General features: G+C 38.9%; 1 protein-coding gene across 6 annotated transcripts in view; it reads left to right on the top strand.

Annotated features, from left to right (window-relative positions):
• Positions 1-24,184, top strand: part of ANO5 (anoctamin 5) — a 91,771-nt gene that overhangs the window by 32,961 nt on the left and 34,626 nt on the right. For 3 of the 6 annotated variants that reach the window (XM_050955285.1, XM_050955280.1, XM_050955283.1), the window contains 3 exons: positions 2,919-2,966; positions 9,177-9,218; positions 11,375-11,488. In XM_050955285.1, the coding sequence (XP_050811242.1) occupies positions 2,919-2,966; positions 9,177-9,218; positions 11,375-11,488 (204 nt within the window). The remainder of the gene's footprint in view (positions 1-2,918; positions 2,967-9,176; positions 9,219-11,374; positions 11,489-24,184) is intronic. The other 3 variants (XM_050955286.1, XM_050955284.1, XM_050955282.1) reach the window with 2 other exon arrangements.

The following is a 24,184-nucleotide window of genomic DNA, read 5'->3' as shown; positions in this document are numbered from 1 at the left end:
AGTCCTCTAAGCGTAATTACCAGCTTAGATTCTGCAGCGCTGCCACCAATCAGGAATTTTTAGGGCCTGATACCCTCTGGTCCCCCCAAAACCTTCCCAGGGGACCCCAAGACCCAGATTCCTTGAGTCTCACAACAAAGGGAGATAAACCATTCCCTCCCACCTCTTTACCTCCTCCCAGGTTTTTCCTGCCTGGGTACACTAGGAGATACTGTGAATCAATGCCTTGAAACACAACATAGAGAGATCAAGTTTCTCTCTCCCCCTCACCCAGAGGCAATACATATTCAAGCTACCTGAATCTAACACAAAGAGGAAATTTACCTTTCCCTCCTTGCTTCCCACCAATTCACTGGTATATACAGACTCAATTTCTTTTGAGCCTTAATTAGGGGAGAAAAAAAAACAGGTCTTACAAGCAAAACTTTTAATAAAAAAAGGAAGAGAAAAAGTAAAAGGTTTATCTCTGCACTTCAGATGGTAAACAGTTACAGGGTCTTTCAGATTATAAACAATAGAAAGAAACTTTCTCCAGCAGAAACACAGTTTAAGCTACTTCCAGCAAGTACACATATGCAAATGGAAAAAAACAAATTAAAAGACTATGACCGCCTTTTCTTACTTACAATTCTGAATAGATAAGAGACTGTAGCAGGGAGATTGGCAGAAACCTGGTTGCACCTCTAGTCCCGTCCAGGACCCAGAGAGGACAAAGCCAAACCCAAAACCCACAGACAAAGGCTTCCCTCCACGAGATTTGAAGGTATCTTGTCTCCTGATTGGTCCTCTGGTCAGGTGTTTGCAGGTCACTGTTTGTTAACCCTTTATAGGTGAAAGAGACATTAACCCTTAGCTATCTGTTTATGACAGTGCCCCCCTCCAACCCAGAATCCACACCCCAATCCCCTGTCCCAGCCTGGTGAAAGTGATGGAGGGTAGGGGAGAGTGAGTGAGGGAGGGAGGGGGATGGAGTGAGCAGGCCAAGGCCAAGGGGAAGGGGCAGGCCAGGGGGCAGGGCAAGGATGTTTGAGTTTGTGTGATTAGAACAGTTGGCAACCCTGCTGACAACAGTGAGTTGTTGGCTTCATCCTTCTCTGTTTCAACTTTGTTCTGTACTATTATTTTATCTCTGAGGTTTTTTTTTTTAAGTCAAGATTTTATTAAAACAAGGCAGCTGCAGAAGCCAAATAAAGGATGGTGTGGGGCCTAAAACCCATACTGACAGCTGATCATGGAGGAGAAGAAAAATGTTTGAGTGCGAATGCAGAAAAGAAACTCAAAAGAGAGAGCTAGTGGAATTGTGCAAACTTGAAAAGAGAGGGCATTTTTCAAATGAAGAGGCTGAAATCCTTACGAGAACAAAGAAAAGCAAGAATAAGCACTTCCATTGTTCACAAACTTGTATAGTACTTTGAATTTTTAAACTATGTAATCAAGGGAAACTTTTCCACTGAAGACTGAACTACAAAGATGTAATGTGCTTCTCAAGACTTCTTCCATGGCTGCCAATAATGGGGATTGCCATTAACAGGAGCAGGATCAGTCCTCAATGCAGAATTGAGACTAGGTAACATATCAAGGCACTTTAACCATAAAACAGATTGATCGACATACCGTTGTCTAGGTGGGACTTTGTTTTGAGGATTTCTTCTTTATTATTTGAACAAAATATCAAGAATTGAGTTCGTTAGCAAAGTAAAGAAAGACAAATATTTGTTTCTTGACTTAAAATTTCAATGTAGACAAAACTTTTATGTTTGCTTTAAATAAATTATATCGATATTTCTTTATTTTTCTCAGGTAGAATTCTAGTAAATGAAAAAGTGAAAAGTAATAATAAAAACATTGTTTCATTTCATTGTAATTTCATTTCAGTTTTCAAAATTCTGTGTTTATTCCAATTGACTGACAACAAGATGTTTTTGTTTGTTTTTTTACTTTATTTTAATGCACATTATGTAAGATGAGTTATCTTATCCATTATCAAAATACCGTAACTGCACAGTACTAGTAAGCAAGGATTTTATGTGAAGTAAATAGGCTACTCTGTCCAACATCCATTCCAGTTGGCGGACAACTGCCATATTTTCACATCATGTGTCATCCTCTGCAGTTGCTGCACCACTTTATATCCTACAGCATCCCATTGCTCATCTCCATCTGTATGCTGTGATTTAGCTTTGGAAACAGATTTGTAAAATGACAGCACAAAGGATTATCACATGTTAGAAAATTATTTTCTGTGGTTGTTTTGCAAACCATTATCTTTTCCATTTTTACAGGCTTGATCCCACAAAACGTCACTTGTGCAAGCAATGCTTATTCACACTGGTGGGAACAGAGCATGTGGTTAACTTTACTCTCATTATTTACCTTGCCTTATTCACACCAGAAACCAAATCATTTCTCTCATCATGCTTGTTTTCATTATGAGGTGCATATGGTACTTCTAGTTTACATGGGAAAAATAACTCTAGATGAAGGACCTAAATAACCCTTTCCAAAATTAAGTAGGAAATAGCCTATTTCTATGAGATTTTCCTTTATCATGTGGTAGACTTATGAGTTCCAGAATATTTACTGATTATCATTTTTACAATGGAAAAATTTAGAGATATTGGATTGGCACCTCTTTTAAAGTATTCTTCTTGTTAACTCTGCATTTCTGTGTTCTACTAAACTATGCAGAACATCAGTGGCTATAATCCAAACAACCTGTTTCACCTGAAGAAGTAAAGATGATGAAATGATTTAGTTAATTTACAGTTTCCTGGGGCTAAAATCCAGCAATCACTCTGCACAGCTTTTGACAAAAACAAACCCAAAGCTTCATTGTTTCTGCTGAAATAACTTTTAAAACATTCTGCTGCCTTTGCATCATCACTAACATTATGTCTTTCCCACGATGCCACTGGCAGGGCCTAAGCAGCACTGAGACTTCTTTACTCATCCCTGATCATCAAGTGGTAAGCAGCAAGCAGTATTCATGCTTCCTTGCATGAATTTTTGGTGTCTTCTATTACTGTGTGCCAAAATACAGCCCCTGAAAATTTTCCAGTTTTTCAAACACGTCATCATCCTTCAAAAGCTAATCATGTTTTCTCTAGTATGTGAAAGCAAATGTGGTTTTGAAGTATTCTGATAGTAGATTGACCTGTGGGCACTTGTTGTATTTGGTTGCAATCCATAAACCAAGCGAGTTGAAAATAATTATATAATTTAATATGGACAAAATTAAAATGTTAAATGAGAGAACTGGAAAGTTTTTCTTTTATGTTTTTACTCATTGTTTTGTTTGATGAAATAATTTGTATAGCGTGTGTTCTAATTCTGGTGTTATTAGTCTATGTAAGTTTGTTTCCTCCTACCATAATGATCCGTAGTTCTGTATCGGAGTCAGCATGATACTTTAAAATGTGTTAAAGATCAAGAAATAATCACTAACATGATTTGAGGTATTTCATGTGCTTGTTCCTTATTGTGGTAAGTTGTAAATAATAAATATAGGCTGCAAATGCCAACTCATTAATACTGAAAAATTCTCAAAGCTATTCCTTGTTTATTTAACCAAATATACTACATTACTAAACCCGATATATGTACTCCCTTCATAAAGCAGAAAAAAAAGTTTAAATATAAATGGAGAATTACATGCTGAAATACACTGGAATTGTATGCTTGCTTACACTGGGGTCTGGTGTCTTACTTTAATACACATTTTCTCTTTTAGCATAGTTTTTTTCTTTTTTTGTTTTTTGTTTCAATGTTTCCGTGTCTTCCTAGTTTTTCTGTGTATTTTAACTTCAGACCAGAAAAATTAAAATACTTGCAAACTGCTTTGAACTGTACCTTCACACCCCCTCAGTATCTAAGTAGTTCAAAATCATAAGAACTGTAGTGAAAGTGCAGGAAATATTTATAAGTATATATTTTTTAAATTGAAAACTTTATTGCAACTTTGTGCTGCTTGCTTGAAGCCAACCTTGAAATTGGAACATTCATGGTCTTTAACAAGGTTTATATTACACTTTCCTGGCAAACTGAGAACAACCAATTAAATTATATTGATTCCTTACAGCAAAAAAATTCTGCAGAACCTTATGCTAAATGAATCCCTGGTGTAATAATTCCATTGGAGTTACTGGAGAGCTATACCAGGGATGAATTGGCTCACTGATTTTTGGTGGAGCATATGCACATTTGCATATGCCGTGTAAGAGCCGTTAGAGAATGTTTATGTTCTTTGGGAATGACTTTCACTGAGTTTTTTAAGCATGGAAGAAATTTAATCAGTATCTCACTCTTTTAGTCTTAAGAAAATGTTTAGCTAATTCTGTTAGAGATTTTTCCATGAACATCAGATTCAAAAATTAAACCTAATAAGCTCCTGGTGCAAACTATGTTTACTTTATGATTAAGACTACTTTTTAGTCATGGGTATTTTTAGTAAAAGTCATGGACAAGTCATCGGCAATAAACAAAAATTCATGGCCCATGACCTGTCTGTGACATGCTGGAGCTGAGAAGTGGGGGAGACCAAGACTGCCTGAGCAGTGGCCGGTGCGGCTGGCCAAGGAGCTTCCCAAACTGCGCTGACGGCCCTGGGGTCTGTTGCACCGACAGCTGCAGAAGTCACAGAAGTACCGGAATCCGTGACCTCTGTGACAGACACACATCTTTACTTACGATTAGAATGCTGATTCCTGTAATGCAGCTTTCACGCCTTTCTAATTTTCATGCATTCCAATATCCGCAGGTTCTATTTCTGCAGTGCATTGTTAATTTGTACAAATTAATAACTAAATTTTTATAGTTTATTAATTTCAAATTTTTATATTATTTCAGAGATAAAAACCTACAAAACAGGCTAGACGTAAGACAGTCATAACTATGCAATAAAAAAAAATACACTAAACCATCAGTTTTTAAACATTATCCTTACAAATCTGCAAAATATTCTAAAATTGAATTTATTTTAGGACAGGTGCAGTAAAGATTTCAATTCTGAGGGATGTGGGACATTGTCTATTGCCTTCTCCGGCAATGGAGGCCAGTGATTGTACAACTCCTAGAACCAAATTTGAGGGTAATGTTATTGACGTAATTAACTTGTTAACTTATACATTATATTCTTATAGCTCTTCAATACAGTACAACTCTGATTAAGCTAATTGATAAGGCGTCCTTCCTAAATATTTGAAAATGACTGAAGTACTTCTTAAATTACAGTTGATTTGGTGCCCAAAAGTACCCATACACTGTGAAAATAAAATGGAACATTAGAAAACTATAGATTGGAGGACCAGAGTCTGAGTCTTTGGTCCCAAGTTTGCAATGTTGGGGCTCTGTGGGATGTTAGGGAATGTGCTACAGTTGGAAAGGAATCAAGGCTGGGAAATACTACATTCCAAAACATGCTGCCCTCCAAAGACCACACAGATTTTTGACTGGAAATAAATATGGAAATGAATGCTCAAAGCAGAGTTGCCCTTTGCCTTCTACTGTGTAGACACGTAGGTTTGGAGATTTTAATGGCAGGATGAAGTCTGAGGAATTACTATGTTGCCATTGGAAAGGGAGTGGTGCACATAGCAGCACAGACAGGTAGGCCTTCCATGTTAATGTCTTGGAATGCAGGGTGTTAGGATTTGCCTGAAATCATACGGGATTCAATCATCAGTGGCTGTTACAACATCGCCTGGTAAATGATATTGAATGTGTGTGTTTTTTGCCTCAGTAATGAGGGATATTTGACAGAATAAATTAAGGTCAGAACTCAGCATGTTAGTGGGTACTTAATGTTAAGTAAACATTTACAACAGTCACTGTCACTTAGTGTGAATCCCGGGTGAGAGTCAAGTCATTTTTGTAAAGCACGTTCTGTTATGATTTTTCAGTGGTTGATGCCACATCCAGCAGTTTTTCTTTCCCCTCTTGTATTAGTGGTAGCTGGTTTGTTTGCTTTGCATCTGGGGCAGGGCGTGAGGTGGTCAGGACTTGTACATAAGCTATTTAGTTGTGTGACAGGATTTAAATGGGTGGGATTTTAGACTGCAATTAGTGGGGTGGGCCGACCAATAAGCTTTTAGTCATTTTACACTAATGTATCAAGGCAAAACAGAATGTGAAATTTGTTTAGAGTTGTCCTTAGCTCTAGGTCAGGCTTTGTTTAATTCCAGACTCAAAGTTTAGTCCAGTTTATAACCTTTCTTTTGGATCTGAAGTCCCTGGTATAGGGCTTTAGCTCATACCTATATGAACACTGCAACATACTGCTAGCCCGGCCATTCTTTGGAGTAGCTGTTAAGACATAGTCTCTTTTGCCAACTTCTGGTGGATGGTTAGGTGGAAAATAAAGATTCAGGGTTAAATTATGAACTCAGTTAAAGCAGTGTAACTTTAATAGGCTTGCACTTGCGTAATTACATGAAAGGGAAATCATACCCTTAATAATAGGACAGTGATAATGCTCAATTACCTGACTGGTCCACATTTAATAAAATCACATCGCTCTCATATAGGTTATTGGACTGTATCGTTGGAGCATTACTATAGGTGAAGATTGGAAACCAAAAAGTCAAATAATTTTTTTTAAAGAATAGTTTCTATTCATTTCTCTTACAATTGTTGGATTTATCAGGTTCTTGTAGGCACTGGTAAACTATGAACATTCTGGGGGACATCATTTCATAAGCCTCTATTAGTCATCTGTAACACTTATGAGGTATCTTGTAATTCAGTTATAGATTCCTCCCAGAGCCATATAAATCACAATATAATAGCTGCTAAAATAAGTCGGGATATTAATGAATGTAGTAGATAGTTTGTCTCACATCAAACTAATCTGCCATAATTAAAAACAGAACTGTTAAGAAAGAGAAAATATGAATCTGTCCAGCTACTACTTTTCAATATACAACTGATGCAAGTTACTTTACAGTGGTTTTATATGTGAGCCCCTAAATGCACAGATGCACACAGTGGGCAAGAGTGGTCTTGCTTTTGCTGCAAAATCTAAAAACAGAAGGGTGGAATGGCATCATTAATGTGCTTAATAAGGCCTTCCACTAGCTGTTACAGATAAATATATTTATGCTGACTGAGAGAGAGAGAGAGAGAGAGATTCATATGAGTATTTTTTTCCATCCTAGATTAGATCCAAACAGAAATTATACTATTTTTAGATATCTGAACTGACAGTCAGTACTTTATGGACAAGAAAAAAATTAATGATGTTCAGTACCATGTAACTGTGGTCAGAATTTGGTTCACCTGTGAAACCTTGTGGATTTCACTGTAATTGAAGGCCAAATATAGTACTAGGTGTATTATAATACCTGAACACTGCTGATCTCAGTGGAAATTTTGCTTGATTAAGGATTGCAGAATTTGATTGATTTCCTTTGTTTGTGTAGATTTTAATCAGGTTATTTGAGTCAAATGCTGTTCAGTATAGTCAGCTCCCACTGTCTTTTCACACAGGTAATTAAAGGCAGAATTTAGCTCCTAGGGCCTGATTTTTAGAAGAGACATCCCATTCTGAGTGCATAAAATACTGCTGGTGCACTTCTTTCAGGCCAAATACATATGTGTGCAATTGAAAGATGTGGACAAATTGGGGAGAGTCCAGAGAAGAGCAACAAAAATGATTAAAGGGCTAGAAAACATGATTTATGAGGGAAGATTGAAAAAAATGGGTTTGTTTAGTCTGGAAAAGAGAAGACTGAGAGGGGACATGATACCAGTGTTCAAGTGCGTAAAAGGTTGTTACAAGTAGGAGGGAGAAAACTTGTTTTTCTTAAGCTCTGAGGATAGGGCAAGAAGCAATGGGCTTAACTTGCAGCAAGGGAGGTTCAGGTTGGACATTAGGAAAAGCTTCCTAACTGTCAGGGTGGTTAAGCACTGGAATAAATTGCCTAGGGAGGTGGTGGAATCTCCATCATTGGAGATTTTTAAGAGCAGGTTAGACAAACACCTGCCAGGAATGGTCTAGATAATACTTAGTCCTCCCATGTGTGCAAGGGACTGGACTAGATGACTTTCAAGGTCTCTTCCAGTCCTGTGATTCTGTGATACTATTTAAATGGCTATCTGATTCACATCAAGTATTATATGTCTAAATAACAATAATTGCATCTGTAAGGATTCACTCTCATATTTATTTGTACGTACAAAATTATAAATGCAAAAGCATATGCTATTCATAAAACTCAGATCCAAAGTGTCTTTTCTTCCCTGTCTTGGATTGAGAAGATCCCAGAAAACATGCAGTCTTCAGAGGTATATGGATGCAAAATCATTCTCCAAGACTCCCCAGTTTTCTTCTCTAAGGAATTAGTCTAGCTTAGTTGGTCTGGTATATTTATTATACACAAAAGCAAGCATTGCTAGTTAATGAACAAGAGGAGCAGGAGGGGATTAAGGAATAGTTCTGAAAAAGATTATATTGTCACTGTATGTTTCTCTAATTTGAAATATATGGTCAACAATTTTCTGAAAGGTTGTCATATTCTAAAGAAACAGAGAAATTGCTACATCAGAACAAGTGATTGGTAGCTGGTCCAGTATCCTGTCTCTCACAGTTGCCGATACCACAAGTAAAAAATGAAGACACAGCCCCTTGATTCACTTTTTCTATGTTGTGGAATATAAGGGACATCTCTTTCATTATCCCATTTAAGGATGAGTTTATACCCTGAAGCATAATTTTATCAGCTATATATAGCTGCCCATTTGCTTTTTGTGTGCTGCATGACTCCAAAATAAAGTAAGCCTGAGAAAAAAATGCTTGATCTTTTTATGAGCTGCTGCTTGGTTTTGTTGTTACATTTGTGTGCTGATGACCTTTTCTTGGCCTGTTTTGATCTGCTTGCCTTTTTAAGTGACCTCGTAGTTAGCAACAGATAGTATTATAGAAATAAAATAAAGAGATTGGAGGCTCCTCATTTTTACTTGTTGAATGCAAGTTGCTGCATTATGATTAAGAATTATATATTATAGCTATATAGGGCTTGTTTTAATCCCCTCCCCATATCCTTGAAGCCTTATCTTGCCTTTGATTTGGACACTGAATTCTCACTGACTTCACTGTGAGTTCTGTGCTTGGAACAATGTCAAGATTTGGGTCCTTGAAGTGAATGACATGCTTGCTAACTCCTTGTTGGTTGTTCCAACAGACCGGAAGGAGATACAATCTGTTCCTGAAGCGACGTCTCAGGGTAAAACTGCGATGAGTGATACTGCTAGTGGCTTGGATAACTTGCTTCACTGTGTCATGTGTTTTGTTAATTGGGAGCAAAGTTCATACTCAGATAACTATATTGCAAGTTTTTAGAGAACTTTTTATGTACTTTGGGGTGTAAACTAGGGCAGAATTTGATCTATAGCTAACAATAACATATGGTACCTCCTTTGTACGTTTCCTTTTTCAGCTCTAATAAAATGTAGAATTGGGCCCTAAAAACCAAACTCAACCCTTGTGTAAGCACCTGCAACTCTTACTGAAGTCTATAACACTTAAGCCCATTTCGGCCAGGGTTGAATTTAGCCCTAAGGGCTGGTCTACACAAGGGGGGGAAATGGATCTAAGATACGCAACTTCAGCTATGTGAATAGCGTAGCTGAAGTCGAAGTATCTTAGATCGAGTTACCTACCATCCTCACGGCGCAGGATCGACATCTGCAGCTCCCCCTGTTGACTCCGCTGCCGCCGTTCATGTTGGTGGAGTTCCAGAGTCGACAGGAGCTCGTTTGGGGATCGATATATCATGTCTAGATGAGACGTGATATATCGATCCCTGAGAAATCGATTGCTACCCGCCAATATGGCCGGTAGTGAAGACGTACCCTAAGTGTCAGCTTGTGTAGATTACTTTATTTTGGCAAGGTAGATTTTCTGGAGTGGGATAGTCAGAAAGATCCTGTTTAGAAAAGTTTTTGTTTCTAGACAAAATGTTGTATGGGATTATCTAAGCCTAACAGTATTGGCAAGAGCAGACATGCTGAGGTAGTGATCATTATTAACTTGAAAGTATAAATTCAGTAGCTCATTTACACTAGTAGAGATTTATGCCATTCTAGCATCCTGCAAATGAAAACATGAAATTAACTATTAGATTTTTTTTTTTTTTTTTAAAGAACAGTTTCCCTGCTTTCCTGGTCCATTGGTCTAGGAGATTTTTTTTTTTTTAAAGGAAGCAAGTAATAAATTACGTAACCTGTTAAATGTAACCCATATGTTCTTTGTGTTCCATTTATATATGTGATCATCTAAGTATTGTTGCTTAGCAATGTTTCTGGACAACTGCTGCTTTAATGAGCCTTGTTTTGAATGGAAAGTGCATGGACTTTTTTGACTTTCAGATTTCAGAGTGGTAGCCGTGTTAGTTTGTATCAGCAAAAAGAATGAGGAGTACTTGTGTCACCTTATAGACCAGGGGTCGGCAACCTTTCTGAAGTAATGTGCTGAGTCTTCATTTATTCACTCTAATTTAAGGTTTTGCGTGTCAGTAATACATTTTAACGTTTTTAGAAGGTCTCTTTCTATATGTCTATAATATATAACTAAACGATTGTTGTATGTAAAGTAAATAAGGTTTTTTAAATGTTTAAGAAGCTTCATTTAAAATTACATTGAAATGCAGAGCCCCCTGGACCGGTGGCCAGGACCTGGGCAGTGTGAGTGCCACTGAAAATCAGCTCATGTGCTGCCTTTGGCACGCGTACCATAGGTTGCCTACCCCTGTTATAGACTTTCAAATTTATTTAGGCATAAGCTTTTGTGTGCTAAAGCCCACATCAGTTAGCCCACAAAAGCTTATGCACAAATAAATTTGTTAGTCTCTAAGGTGCCACAAATACCCTTCATTCTTTTTACTTTCAGAGTTGCTGTATTGCCACCTGCTTTCAGGTTTTTAAACTGTGCCCTTGTTTGCCTTTGTTTAAAGGGGCATGCTAATATTTTACAATGGGCATCATTCTCTGTGACACTGAAGCACTTACCATGATCATTTTTGCAGGAAAGTGTTAAACTGAAAAGAGGCATTTCAGAAGATTGTGAGTGACCTTTAACTATAGTAGTATTGCCAAGCATTGCTATACTTATGTGTGTCATTGTATATTGTAGTGTATATAACATTTGTGTCACATAAGGTATGTGGATCGGCCATGCATATGTGCAGCGAGTTTTGAGATCACTTCATAACTCCCATATAACAGGTGGAGCTGTTGTTGAAATTTCACCTGAGTTCAGATCTCTTCAGGTCTGAAAAGACTGAAGAACTGAACCAAACTGAGAAAACAATCCTCTCCTCTGCCTGGTTTCAGAGCAATAACAAGATTTGGTTTTTAATTGTGTTCCTTATGTACTCCACAGATTAACAAGAGACACCAAAGCAAAGATTCTGTTTTCTTCAGGGATGGTGTCCGACGAATTGACTTTGTACTTTCTTATCTGGATGATCCAAATAAAGAAGAGGAAAAGAAGGTGGTAAGTTTCTTTTATGATATCTTCTGATTGATGACCTAGCATAGCCTGAACCTCCTTACTAAGTCCTTGGGATCATTTACATGAATTGGACTATGTAAAATCTCATAGCTTGGAAAAAAAGTTCATGCAGTGTACTGAAATTTCTGGTGTGGAATTTTGTTGTGAATTAGCACTGATCCTGCAAAGTGCTTATCACTCTCAGATCCTGAATATTCTCAGCACCTTGCATGATTGGGTCCTAACTAATGGTAATATTTTCTTCATTTAATGAAATTGCCCTATATTTAGTATACTGATGGTGAAAAATTTCTCAGTCATAAGGAAGCCTTTCCTTTTTCAAGAAGCATGAACTGTAACACTGGTCTACAATTTTTGAGAAGTTGTCTGCTTCAGAGATAAAATGTGATATTTATTATGTATTTTGATGTGCTGAATTCAAATATGGCAATTAAAACAACTGATTGGCTACTGTTTCTAAGATATTTAAGTTTTCACATTTTATGTCTATGTATATTATGTAGATAGTAGAGTTTTAATCACAAATTGTAAACCTAGGTCTTTTCATGTGTTTATGGTTGCTTTACATGATAATATTTCACCTGTCCTGTTTATGTAACACTTTAAAAATCAGCAAAAGGGTTATATAAATAAAATTTATTATGAAACAAAAGGCAAAAAACTATTATGTACATAGTTTAGTCCTATTCAGTGTCTACTCGGCGCTTCATGGCTTGTCTCTTGTATTCATTAAATGGAGCATCTCTTGTCACTGTCCAGCAATAGTCTGCAAGCATTGATGGGCTCCATTTGCCCTGATAGCCTGCCAGGAGATTCCACTGCTGTAGTCTGGAGCCCAACAGCTCTGCCTTACTCTTGGGTAGTTCCAAATCCCTGAAAAGGTCATTCAGTTCACCTTGTGTTATGAGGTGTGGTTCAGAGGAGGAGGATGGGAGAAAATGTGGGTCCTGTGACATTGATGGTTCAGGACCAGAAGTTTCATCCTCTTCCTCTTCCTCGTCTGACTCAAGTGAGAATGATTCTGGTGCATCAGGAACCAGCAGTCTTTCTCCGTGGGGTACTGGGCGCATAGCTGATGGAATGTTTGAATAATGCACAGTCCACTTTTTCTTCTTGGACACACCTTTCCCAACTGGAGGCACCATGCAGAAGTAACAATTGCTGGTATGATCTGTTGGCTCTCTCCAAATCATTGGCACTGCAAAAGGCATAGATTTCCTTTTCCTGTTCAACCACTGGCGAAGATTTGCTGCACAAGTGTTGCAGCATATGTGTGGGGCCCACCTCTTGTCCTGATCTCCAATTTTGCAGCCAAAAGAAAGGTGACAGGCTTTCCTAACCATAGTGGTTATACTGCGCTTTTGTGATGCAAAAGTCACTTCACCACAAACATAGCAGAAGTTATCTGCACTGTTCACACAAGTACGAGGCATCTCTGCTCACTTTGGCTAAACAGAAATGTGTCCCTTTGCAAAATCGAGCATGACACTGTATGATTTCTAGAGCTGATCTAGGGCAATTTGTTCAGCAGAGTGATGTAAACTTCGTTATGATTGCATCATCCATGACTTCTAGGAATAACATGATGCAATTCATATCATGTATGACGCAATACCAGCTTCAGATTACATCATTCATTGTTTTGCCTAAAAAGCAAGTACTGTCCAAACCCAGTCATAGATTTATTCATAGATCCAGTCAAAGATGTATTTTAGTCATTTCTGGTTTAAATAGAGATCCCTTCCCTTTATAACTCACTTCTCCTCCGCCATTCCCAAGTGAAGGGTCGTATATACTGACCCAATAGCATATCTAGAAAACTAGAGCCAATCAACAATTTTAAGCATCATTTTCGTTCTCAGTGACCCAGAATTAGTAAAGTTGGACTACATTTATTTCAGACGCATTTTGGCTGTAGAGCAGTGTAATCAGACTGATGTGTGGGAGCAACTGAAATACTTTTATACAGAAGAACTGCAGCCTGATTCTTCTCCCATTAATGACAGTAGAATTTTGACTTCTGTTAGAGCAGGACTGGACCTGCAGATGCTGCACTGATCTAGTTTGATTGTCCTTTTAATACCAATAATGGAACAGCAGTCAATGTCAAAACATCAAAAGCTGAGTTAAAACTAAGAAATTACTTTGCAAACTCAATTTACAGCAACTCTAGGTTCCTGGAAGTTGAATTATAGGATACTTGCAAAAATCTCAGGTTTCTTTGAAATTGCTGTCTTCAGCTACCTTCAGAGCTCCAGATACTCTTCTTCATTATAAGGCTCCTCTTTAAGCACTTTGTCTGAAATAATAATGTTTAGTTTCTTGTACTTGGTGCTAAATCTCATCTGTCTGCCCAGAGCGTTTTACAGGGGATGCCGTTCTTCTCATGTTTTACCCTGGCAGTTGTGATCTACTGATGCTCAACCCTACTGTGGAAGGCCCTTGAATCTGGAACTATCTCTTGTTCATTGGTTTATTGACCTTTGGTTTTGTAGCATGCTCCGATCTATTTTGCAGGCTTATGTAGTTTGAAAGGGGTGAGTGGGGCTCTGGCGAAGGGTATAGTTTTGTTGATTGAGAAGGATATTGAATGTGGCCATTAGTTCAACCACGTGTGGTTTTAAATGTTATTGTGCGTGAGCTCAAGAGACATGGGATTAGTACATTCAGTAATTCTTAAACAATTTACTAAATAAATAAAGGCATCTTTTCCCTTGGGAAGCCAGACTGAACTGCTGCATTTTAATAAACATTTGCTGCTAGTCCTAGCAACTTTTGATCTGAATTTCCTCATTTGGAAGCATAATGTAAAAATAATCTTATAAGATTTTATTGAGATGAAGATGGCTGTGTCCTTGGAATTTGGAACCTAAAGGAGCAAGAGGTTCTGTTAAAACTTTTAGTTTAGGAGTGGAAATAATCCACTTGAACCTATGAGGTAATTTTTTTTTCCTCTGCTTGTAACAACACTGAAAATGCATGGCTCCAGAAGGTGATAGTGCACAATGACTAAAGCAGACTGAGTCTTTTGGTAGTCGCTGGAAGGAGAAGGAATCCTGATTCAGATTTTCCACTATTTGAAGTACGGAGTCAATTACTAATGCTTCAAAGGGAAAAAATCCAATTTTAGAAAAATTAGTGGCTTAGCCAAGTGCTTTATGTAAGCAGGTGTGAGATATTAGGGACACCATTTATTCCTGGCACTAGCATTTTTATAAATACCTTAGTAAATGCATTGATTGTGTGCTAGCTTCTTAAAAACATTGATGTTTACCCTTTACAAATAGAATAATATTTTAGTGTATGATGAATGACATGCCTGGGGAAAGGCACCATTAGAAAAAGTTACACTTGATGATACAGTGTCCAGGTTTGATACTGTTGTCCCTACTAATGTGAATAAGAGCTGCATGGCTGGGTCCTGCCTTTCCACAGCTGATGAACACAATATTTATTTAACAGTTAAAGTGTCTAAAATGTAATTTTACGGTTTCACCTACAGGCATTCCTGAATTAAATTAATTTGGTCTGTTTACCTGTGTGGTTCACTGATGACTCGTATATCCCCCTACATCCTCCTGAGGTTTCTGTGGTGGATGTGGTCTGTGTGAGGCTGTTAGTGGAAGAGCTTTTATTTCTAATTACTTACTTTATACTCCCAGCACAACAATCTCAGCACCTGCCCCTTCTAGGCTCTCTGCCTGGCATTTTGCCTTATTGCCAAAGTATTTGTAATTTATTTCCTTTTATTTTTATTATTAAAACATTCTCATTCCTTTAAAAGCAAGTTTAAAGTGTCCCTGAAGATGGAATCTTCCATGCAAGAGGCCACTAAATGCAAGTGTGCTGGGTTTTGCTGCAAAGTTCCAGTTAGAACTCAGCACTCAAGTTCCCAGCAAGGCAAAACAGCAAAGGTGGCAACAGTGGGCCGCCTTTCTGGAAAGAATCAATAAGTGACTTTTTAAATTATTTTTTGTCTACTTTGATATTTTGGGCCTGACTCAGGCTGTTTACATTGTAAGCTCCGGTATTTCCAACCACAGGCATTTAAAAAAGAAGTCACGAGATTGACCTAAAAATGGTGATATTTTTAAATTTAGTAAACTTGGGGTTATTTTGGCTTTTTTAATATGTCTTCACTTTCTTGAGCCATTAGAGATTACATTTGGAATAAGAAATAGGTCTTAACTATATTTTTAAGCATGCTGTATATTTATGGTGCCAAAAATGTTATGTAAGTAACAATAGTATTTTTTTGAGGGTATGTCTATATTTACCTCCAGAGCAATCGATCTAGCGGGGGTCGATTTATCACATCTAGTGAAGATGCGATAAATTGACCGCTGAGCGCTCTCCCGTCGACTCCGGTACTCCAGTGGAGTGAGACGCATATGCAGAGTCGACAGGGGAGCGTGAGCAGCCGACCTACCGCAGTGAAGACACCATGGTAAGTAGCTCTAAGTACACCGACTTCAGCTATGAAAAAAGCATAGCTGAAGTTGCATAACTTAGACCAACTTAGCTCGACCCCATCCCCCACCCTAGTGTAGACCAGGCCTAAGAAAGGAACTGCAAGGCTGGGCTGTTTAATTTATACTTTCCTATTAAGGAAATAATGCCTTGTTTAAGAGTTTGTGCTCCCTGCACTCTTATGCAAATATGAATCCTCCTTTTAAACAAAAAAGTCTTGTGTTCTAGTTGTAGGACGCAGAACAGCTGGAAAGATTGGTCCCTGACTTACAAAACCCTAGAATTTTATTATTGCAATCTCAATAAACTAAAAAAAGCAACATCAAGAAAAACATCAAAAGAGAATGTCCTTTCTTCTGACTCAGCACATCGTTTCTGCACTTCCCTGATCTTACAGCCTAGCCTCCTTAGCAACCCCAACCTAGCCAACATGTCTGGAGAGAGTAGTGTTTTTATTACAGCAACAATCCTATAAGACCTTGCTTGTTAAAAAGCACTCTATTGCTTGTTTGAAAGCACTCTATTCCGTTCTCATATTGATCCTTTGGCTTCTGCATATACAGCAGTATGATTCTCCTGCCGGGATTATCAAGAGGCTTCTTCTTCTACCATATAGCTAAAGGAATAAAAAGATGGAAGAGGATGCCAGTCAACAGAGAAAAGAAAGAAACAGATATATATACGTGATGAATGGTTCAGCACTTCTGTTATAAACACAAACCCCTACATGTTGGGCAGCACTGGTCAACCTCAGGAAACAAGAAGGAGGAGAGACTTAATTACCAAGATTATAATGGAAAAAGAGGAAATAAAACCCCCAGGCAGTAGTTAATTCAAAAGCACAATTGAAAGACTGCACACAATGCTTTCTCTCTAATTATATGTCTACACTGCAGCTGGGACCCTGCTTCCCAAAGGAGATAGACAGATGTGCTAGCTCAGCTCAAGCAAAGATGCTAAAAATAGCTGGAGGTAGCATGGGCAGCAGCTAGACCAGGGGTGGACAAACTGTAGCCCAGGGGCCACATTCAGCCCTTCAGATATTTTAATCTGGCTCTCAAGTTTCTGCTGGGGAGCTGGCTGGGGCTTGCCTCGCTCCATGTGTGCCGTGGCTCCCGGAAGCAGCAACATGTCCCCCTCTGGCTCCTATGTGTAAGGGCAACCAGGGGGCTCTACACACTGGCCCTGCCCCAAGTGCTGCCCCTGCAGCTCCCATTGGCCAGGAACTGTACTGCTGCCTTACACCAATGTCCTGCCTAATCCCCAGAGCAATCCACGCTCCAGGAAAAGCTAGGAAAAGAAGCATCTTTCTCACCTATGGAGCCTGATCCAGTGGGTGTGCTCAGAGGCCATCGGTTAGATCGAATCTCATTCAGAATCTAGCTGGAGGAGGAGGTGGGAGTGCTATTACCTACCTTATAATTTTTAGCCCAATGGTTAGCGAACTCACCTGGGATGTGACCAAGGCTATGGGATATTCTGGTATGGGGTTTCTTCAGTTTCTCCTACAGAAGCTGTTCCACTGTGGATAAATAATTAAAGAGTCAATGGTGCAGGGGAACTGGCCCCAGGGTCTCCTAGCTCCTGGATAAGTGCTCTAACCATCAGGCTATAGAGTCATTCTCTCTCTTGCTTTCTCTGACCCAATGACTACTGATGTATTTAAATGCTCTAAGCACTGAGCTAAAAGATATTAGAGGGGCATCTCTTCCTCCAACCATTTTGTGTGGCGTGAAGCAGGGCCCTAACTCGTTCTCACAAGAAACAACTTAAGCACCTTAGCCACCTGACTCCAGGAGAGGGTTCCTGGCTGTGAATCACAAGCAGAGATAGGGACCTCCCTGGAGCCTGGATTTAGGCGTCTTTCCGTGAAATGGATGGGGCTTAGATATGCCCCTCTCCTTCACATCTTCCTTTGGCTAGTGTGCTGGCTTTTGTGGATCACATTCTTAGACACCTATCTCTCCTGATACATTGTATAGGGAATCCAGGGAGTACAGGAAGCCACCTAACTCAGGCTTTGTGGATTTTATTGATATTCCTGTGATTTTTGAGGCACCTAAATCCCTTTGTGGATCCAGGCCCATATACAGAGCAGGAGCAGGGCCGGCTCCAGGCACTAGCGCAGCAAGCAGGTGCTTGGGGCGGCACATTCGGGTCTTCGGCAGCAATTCGGCGGCGGATCCCTCAGTCCCTCTCAGAGGGAAGGACCTGCCACCAAATTGCTGAGGAAGCGGTGGCGGTAAAGCTGCCACCGAAGTGTGATCGTGGCTTTTTTTTTTCTGCTGCTTGGGGTGGCAAAAACGCTGGAGCTGGCCCTGAGCTGGAGTTAATACTTTGTTTAAGTCCAGCCCCTGAGGGAACCTGCTGCAATAAAAGGCTACCACCATAGACCTGCCACTCCCAGAAAACCATCTTCTGAGCCTCAAACTCCATTGAATTGCAGCTGATGGCATCAAGAGTTAGAAATACGTGCACCGAAGCTAAGACTTTTCATTCCATGTCCCCATACTATTTACTCCCACTTCCCCTCCATCAGCACAACTGAATGGAACCTTCACATCTTAAATTAGGAGCAGATCAAACCTGTTTTCCTTCACCGATTCTCCTTGCAGGAAGAATAGGACTAAAGCCAAAGAAAAAGAGTGGTGCTTTCACAGTTTAATGGCCTGATTTTCATCCTAGTCTTAATGGGACCTCCCTGCTTTTTACTCACAAAATTAGGATTGCAGGCACAGTTTTGTAACTGCAATGTTTTCTTCCCAAAGTAGACATCATTCAGGTGTCTCCTTTTTTGTGCCAAAAATCAGTTCAGATTTGGAAAATTTGGCTTTAGAAGACAAACATCATTGCACCAATTTCAACATGGAGATGGGGTGAATTTCACCCCTGTATTTAGGGCCAGCGCAAGGCCTATGTGCACAACTAATGTCCCACTTAAGCCCTATGATGGGTAGGTGCTATGCAGCTCTCTCCTCAGAATTTTATCCACAGAGAAATCACCATCTGTGGTTTCATATGAATGAAGTACACACTCAGGCACTGGATTTTGTTTGAAAAGTTACAGAAATCCAGTGCAGTTTGTTGTTGTACAGTAATCTCTTGGCAGAGATGTGCAGTTCTCTTACTGCAGTACAGTGACTTGGCAAAATTGTACAGGCTAAGAATAGAAACATTCTTAGGAAAGGAATAAAATTTGTGACAACAGGTTTCTAATGCTCATGCTTGCTTCAGGGAAACAGTTTGTTTTGCGTAAGTAAGAGTGAGGTATACTTCTTCATGGCATTTCAACATTACTATTCAGAAAAGGCACTTTAGATGATTAAAGATATGTGCATCCTCTTTCTTAGCTTCATGCAAAACAAATCCAGATACTACAGATTTAGTGTTTTGCTGATCTCTAGCTCGCACTAGGGAATCTGCCAAGTGAAGTCTTGAGAAAAATATGCTGTTAGGAAAATGGTCATACTTTTGAGGTCACGTCCTTAAACTGTAATCAGTTTGTTCAGTTCAGAGTTAATAGGGTGGTGTCTTGAGATAATCCTCAAAGTTACCCTTTGAAACAGATTTGTAAATATTACATCCATAAAAAGCTTTCTTATTAATAGAGCTTTCGTTATCACTCATGCAAAATGAAAGGGATAGACCTGAATAGAAAAGTTTGGATATGTATCCGATTCAGACCCTCCCAAAATCTGGATGTGTTTGTATCTGGGGTTTTGTTTCAGGCCTAGTTTTTTTCCCATTTGATCTCCCCTGCCTGTTGATTCCCATTATCTCTACTATTGATTCTCTAATGGCTATTGTGGAATGCTGTGGTCTATGTAAACAGTACTTTTTAATCTCTGGATTCTGTCCAACTCTGAGAAGTGTTAGCCTCAGCTGTCTTGGAAGTTAGACATTTATTTCTAATACTGCTTTGTCTAGGTGACTTTTCAGCAGGCGGCCATCTGGTTAGCTGTTTTAATTTTTCAAACCAAGCTGTCTTATGATGCAGGGAGATGCTGAGTATCCTTAGTATTCACTGAAGGCAAAGCTAGATAAAGCCCTAAGATTAAAATTTGGGGGGCAGTTATAGTAAATTTTAATCAAATATTCAGTCAGGCTGGATATATTTAAGAAATCTATTTGTGATTTATATTCATCACAGCCTTACTGTATTCATTACAGGTTCTCGGTGGTCTAGCACATGTGAAAAGACAGATTTAAACAATAATTTATATTTCAATAAGGGGTAATCCATAAAGTTACTGATTACATTACCTTTTTCACTTGAAATCCCACTTAATAAGCTCATTTGCATTAATGTATTTATTTTAAGTGCAAAACATAAACTCAGTATCTTGTGCATAGCTATATATAATTTTTATTCACAGGGGAATGGAAAAATTTACATGTAAAACATTCAAATCAGAATAATTTCCACAGGAAACCATTTTTTCTGTGTATTGTACTTGGCTGTTCAAAAGCCACATGACTGAATCCTAGCCATAAAGATTTCTGTTAACAGAAGCCTAAATTACATTGTATGTTCAGCAATTTACTTTATATTTCTATTCAATACCTCTGACAGATAGTGTTTATTTTTCTGAGTGATCTCACTAATATTTTATTTTTATACACACATTTACTGATTTTATTGATCAAAAAGAGCTGAGTTTGTTTTTTAAAAAGTTCTGACTAGATCTGTTTATTTGGGACTAGAGAGGTGGTTTCCATCCTTTTTTCATTTGTGGAGCCCTAAAAAAGTCAAATGGAGGGGAGGACCTCTTTGGAAATCTTAGACATAGTCTGTGGACCCACAGGGGTCCGCGTACCACAGATTGAAAATCATAGGACCTAGAGCATGCTCTTTACCACCCCATGGGGAGCACCCCAAACTTTGTGCCTCTGGGAGCTCTCGTATGGGGAATATTTTATGACACCATTTTCTGGGGTGCAGAATCTCCCTGTCTCCAAGAGCTAGGCTGGTGCCTGGAGGGGCTGAACCATAATTTCACTCACTGCCTGGCCAGTTTTTGCTCATTTCCTCTAGGGAAGAGCCACTGCTGTGAAACTCCTGCTTACCCCTAAACATTGTGATCTATGTTCTGGATAGCCTTAATATCAGTTTTGGAAGGAGTGGGGCAAGAGGAGGTCATTACTCTGTTCTGTTCCACAGTACATGACTATGGTACAGCTAAACACAATCTGGCTTTCTCTGCATTATCACTTGGAGATTACTATTAAATGTAACATTTTATTGCTTTTTAAAGTAGAAAAAGTAAATACATTTCCAAAATGTAGGTCTTGGACTTGCATTCCTTTCACACTCAAAATTCAGATTTGCCTCAATGGAAGTTTCAGGAGCACAATATATAGAGGACTGACCTTTTATCTTTATGGGTCTGATTCTTCCAAATGCTGAGCACATTCACCAAAGTACTGAACACCCTGCTGGGAACTAGAGATGCTCAGCACTTCATAACACCAAGCCCCTAAATTCCTAACTGAGGGCCAAATTCTACACTGACTTATGCCCTGTGCAACTTCAGTGAAGTTAATGGGGCTGCGTGAGGCCTAGATTAACCCAGAATTTGGTCACATATTTCATTTTTTTTAATATATATAAGAATGTTCATAATTTTTCTTAGGACTCAAAATTACACAGATGGACTTCAGTTGGGACAGGAGTGGATGCTCTGCCACACAACAGACTTTTCCAGCATGACAGTCTGTTGCTCAAGAGTAGCTTTTTAAAATTTATCTTAAGGGATAATGTGCTATAAAGTTTAAAAAGTAATTTTACTCTATTGCTCTTTTTTATTTACTGATTATTGTTACTAGCAAACATCATAGTTATCAAGAGATGGATTTACCTTTGTAATATGTGTTTATCTTTCTTAGATAACTGATATTACTTACGTATGATATTAAACCTGCATTAGTCCCCCTGTTCCCATTGGACTTTGGGCCTAATTTTGGTAATCTTATCAAATATGTTTTCATATCTAAGTCTACTTTAGTCAGTAAGTTCATACTGGATCACTTTAGTGTGTATAGGGAATACACAATGGTGTGATTTGAAATGAAAGTTCTATTAGCATAGACGTGGGATGGATACACCTCGGTCATGAGAAGCACAGCTGGCAGTGAGTTTTGTAGGTCATTCCATGAGTGCTGATTTTAGTTTATCCCACCCTCACACTATCTTGTATCGTGCATATGCTGCATGTGCTCCAGAAAACATCTCTTAAAAACACTTAAGAGAGTTTTTAAGTTGTTTTTTTTTTTTTATCCTCTGCCATAGGGGTTGTGTAAAGCTAGTGTAATTGTGTAAATTAGTTTTACTATTCCTCTGTGCTTCTGAAATGGCACAAAGGTCTACAATAGAGGCAATAGTATGGGCCCCCATTTATAGTCCTGCAGGATTATGAGATAATGAATTTTTAAATTGTAACATTTTTATGTCTAGAAAAAATATTGCCCATCCTAAGCCTGGGACAGGGAACATTTTGGGGAAATTCCATACTTGGCAAGAGAAGGAAAATGTTCCCTGGCAAGTTGACATTTTTTTAAAAATAAGAAAAGGTTTGATGGTTTATTTGAAACTTTGGAGGAATACAAAATGCCAGAATAAGTTTCAGAGAAGATGAATTAGTGGACAGAGGACTAGTGAGGTGATCAATGGAGCATAAAAATTTCATTTATCTTATGGTTCTACAGTTTATTTCATAGAGTATTTTATATAAAATATATGCATGTGTCACTTAGGACTGAACTCTCCAGTCCTCTGTATATCTGCACCTCCTGAGCAGCACAAAGGATGAAGAGACTGTCCTTAACTTTCCCACTGATGATTCTGCCAATAAGTTTGAATCCCCAATGGGCATAGAACCAGCACAGTTGGCTCCTAATTCTCCTCTTCACCACAGGTTCTAATACAGGGGCTGGGGAGAGTGAGGAGTTGTTGCTGGCTGATGCAAAATTAAAGCAGACCGCAGCTTGCTGTAAATTGTATGTAGGGCTGAGACTCGAGGACTGACAGCCTCCCATGTGCTCTATTTAGCTGAGTATCTGCTCCATAACATGGCATTGTTTTTAGATAAGTCACCTGAATGTAATGGCCATCATGCTGTATAACCTTTTCAGATGCATTGTTTTGTGTTGATTTGATCATCAACTCAGTGAACTACAATTCTGTTTGTGTACTTATGCTCGTATGGGAGACAGAGAAAATGTAAAGGTCAAAATGATTCCAGCTCAATACATAAAAAGAGTAATTAACCAAATCGTAGAAGTCATAGAAGGATGATCTATTTTGTCTCAATAGGAAATCAGTTTCTAGGAACATAAGACTTGCCATACTGAGTCGGGCTGGTAGTCCATCTGGCACAACACTACATGTTTCAGAGGAAAGTACAAGGCTACTGTGATCAGTAGACATACTGATCTATTTAGCATATAGTACCATAAGACATGGGATCCCCATTTGACACACAGTCAAATGCAAAAGGAGTATCCTGTATTTCCTTGTGTTCTATGACAGTCTTGCTTTACAAATTGCCTTCAACAGAAATAGTTATAGTCTAAAGGAAATTTGGTTGAAAATTAATTTTTTGATATATGGCCCAAAAATATTCTGTAGAACTATCTATTCAGTTAAAAAAATATATATCTAACTGTAGACCTGTAGATCTTGAAAGCAGTAAGAGTTTTGCCAGTGATTTCTAAAGGAAGCAAAATTGGTATTGCTTATTTAATTTAAATGATAAATCCAGCATGTAGTGCAATTAGCGACTGTCACCAGGGCCACTCTTCTCCTTTGCTCCATAGCATGCATTGCCGTGCTCAGTCTTTTGCAAGGAGGTTTATTTGCTCAACAGGTTAACAAACAAACCAAAAAACAATCTTAACTCATTCCTTAGCCTCAGGCCACCCCTCCCAGGAGTCTAGTTCTCCTGCTGCTGGCAGTTTACCAGTCTGTCAGTTGCTCCCTTCTTTGGGCAACAGCCCCCAGGGCTGCTTCTCTGAGCCTCTTACTCCAGGGACCCACCACTCCAGTTTGGTTGTCACAATCCATCTCTCCCAGTTGCTCACTAACAGTGCATTTATAGGCCCAGGTGTTGCCCAGCTCTCTTAAGTTGGCTGGATTGGGATCACCTACTCTGGTCTGGGGAGCTAGTCCTAGGGTATGTCTATACTACCTGCTGGATCGACGGGCAGAGA

Source organism: Gopherus flavomarginatus, chromosome 5 (genome assembly GCF_025201925.1).
Source record: "Gopherus flavomarginatus isolate rGopFla2 chromosome 5, rGopFla2.mat.asm, whole genome shotgun sequence".
Taxonomy (NCBI): Eukaryota; Metazoa; Chordata; order Testudines; family Testudinidae; genus Gopherus; species Gopherus flavomarginatus.
Note: the sequence above shows the minus strand (reverse complement) of the source record. Positions and strands in the feature narration are given on the sequence as shown.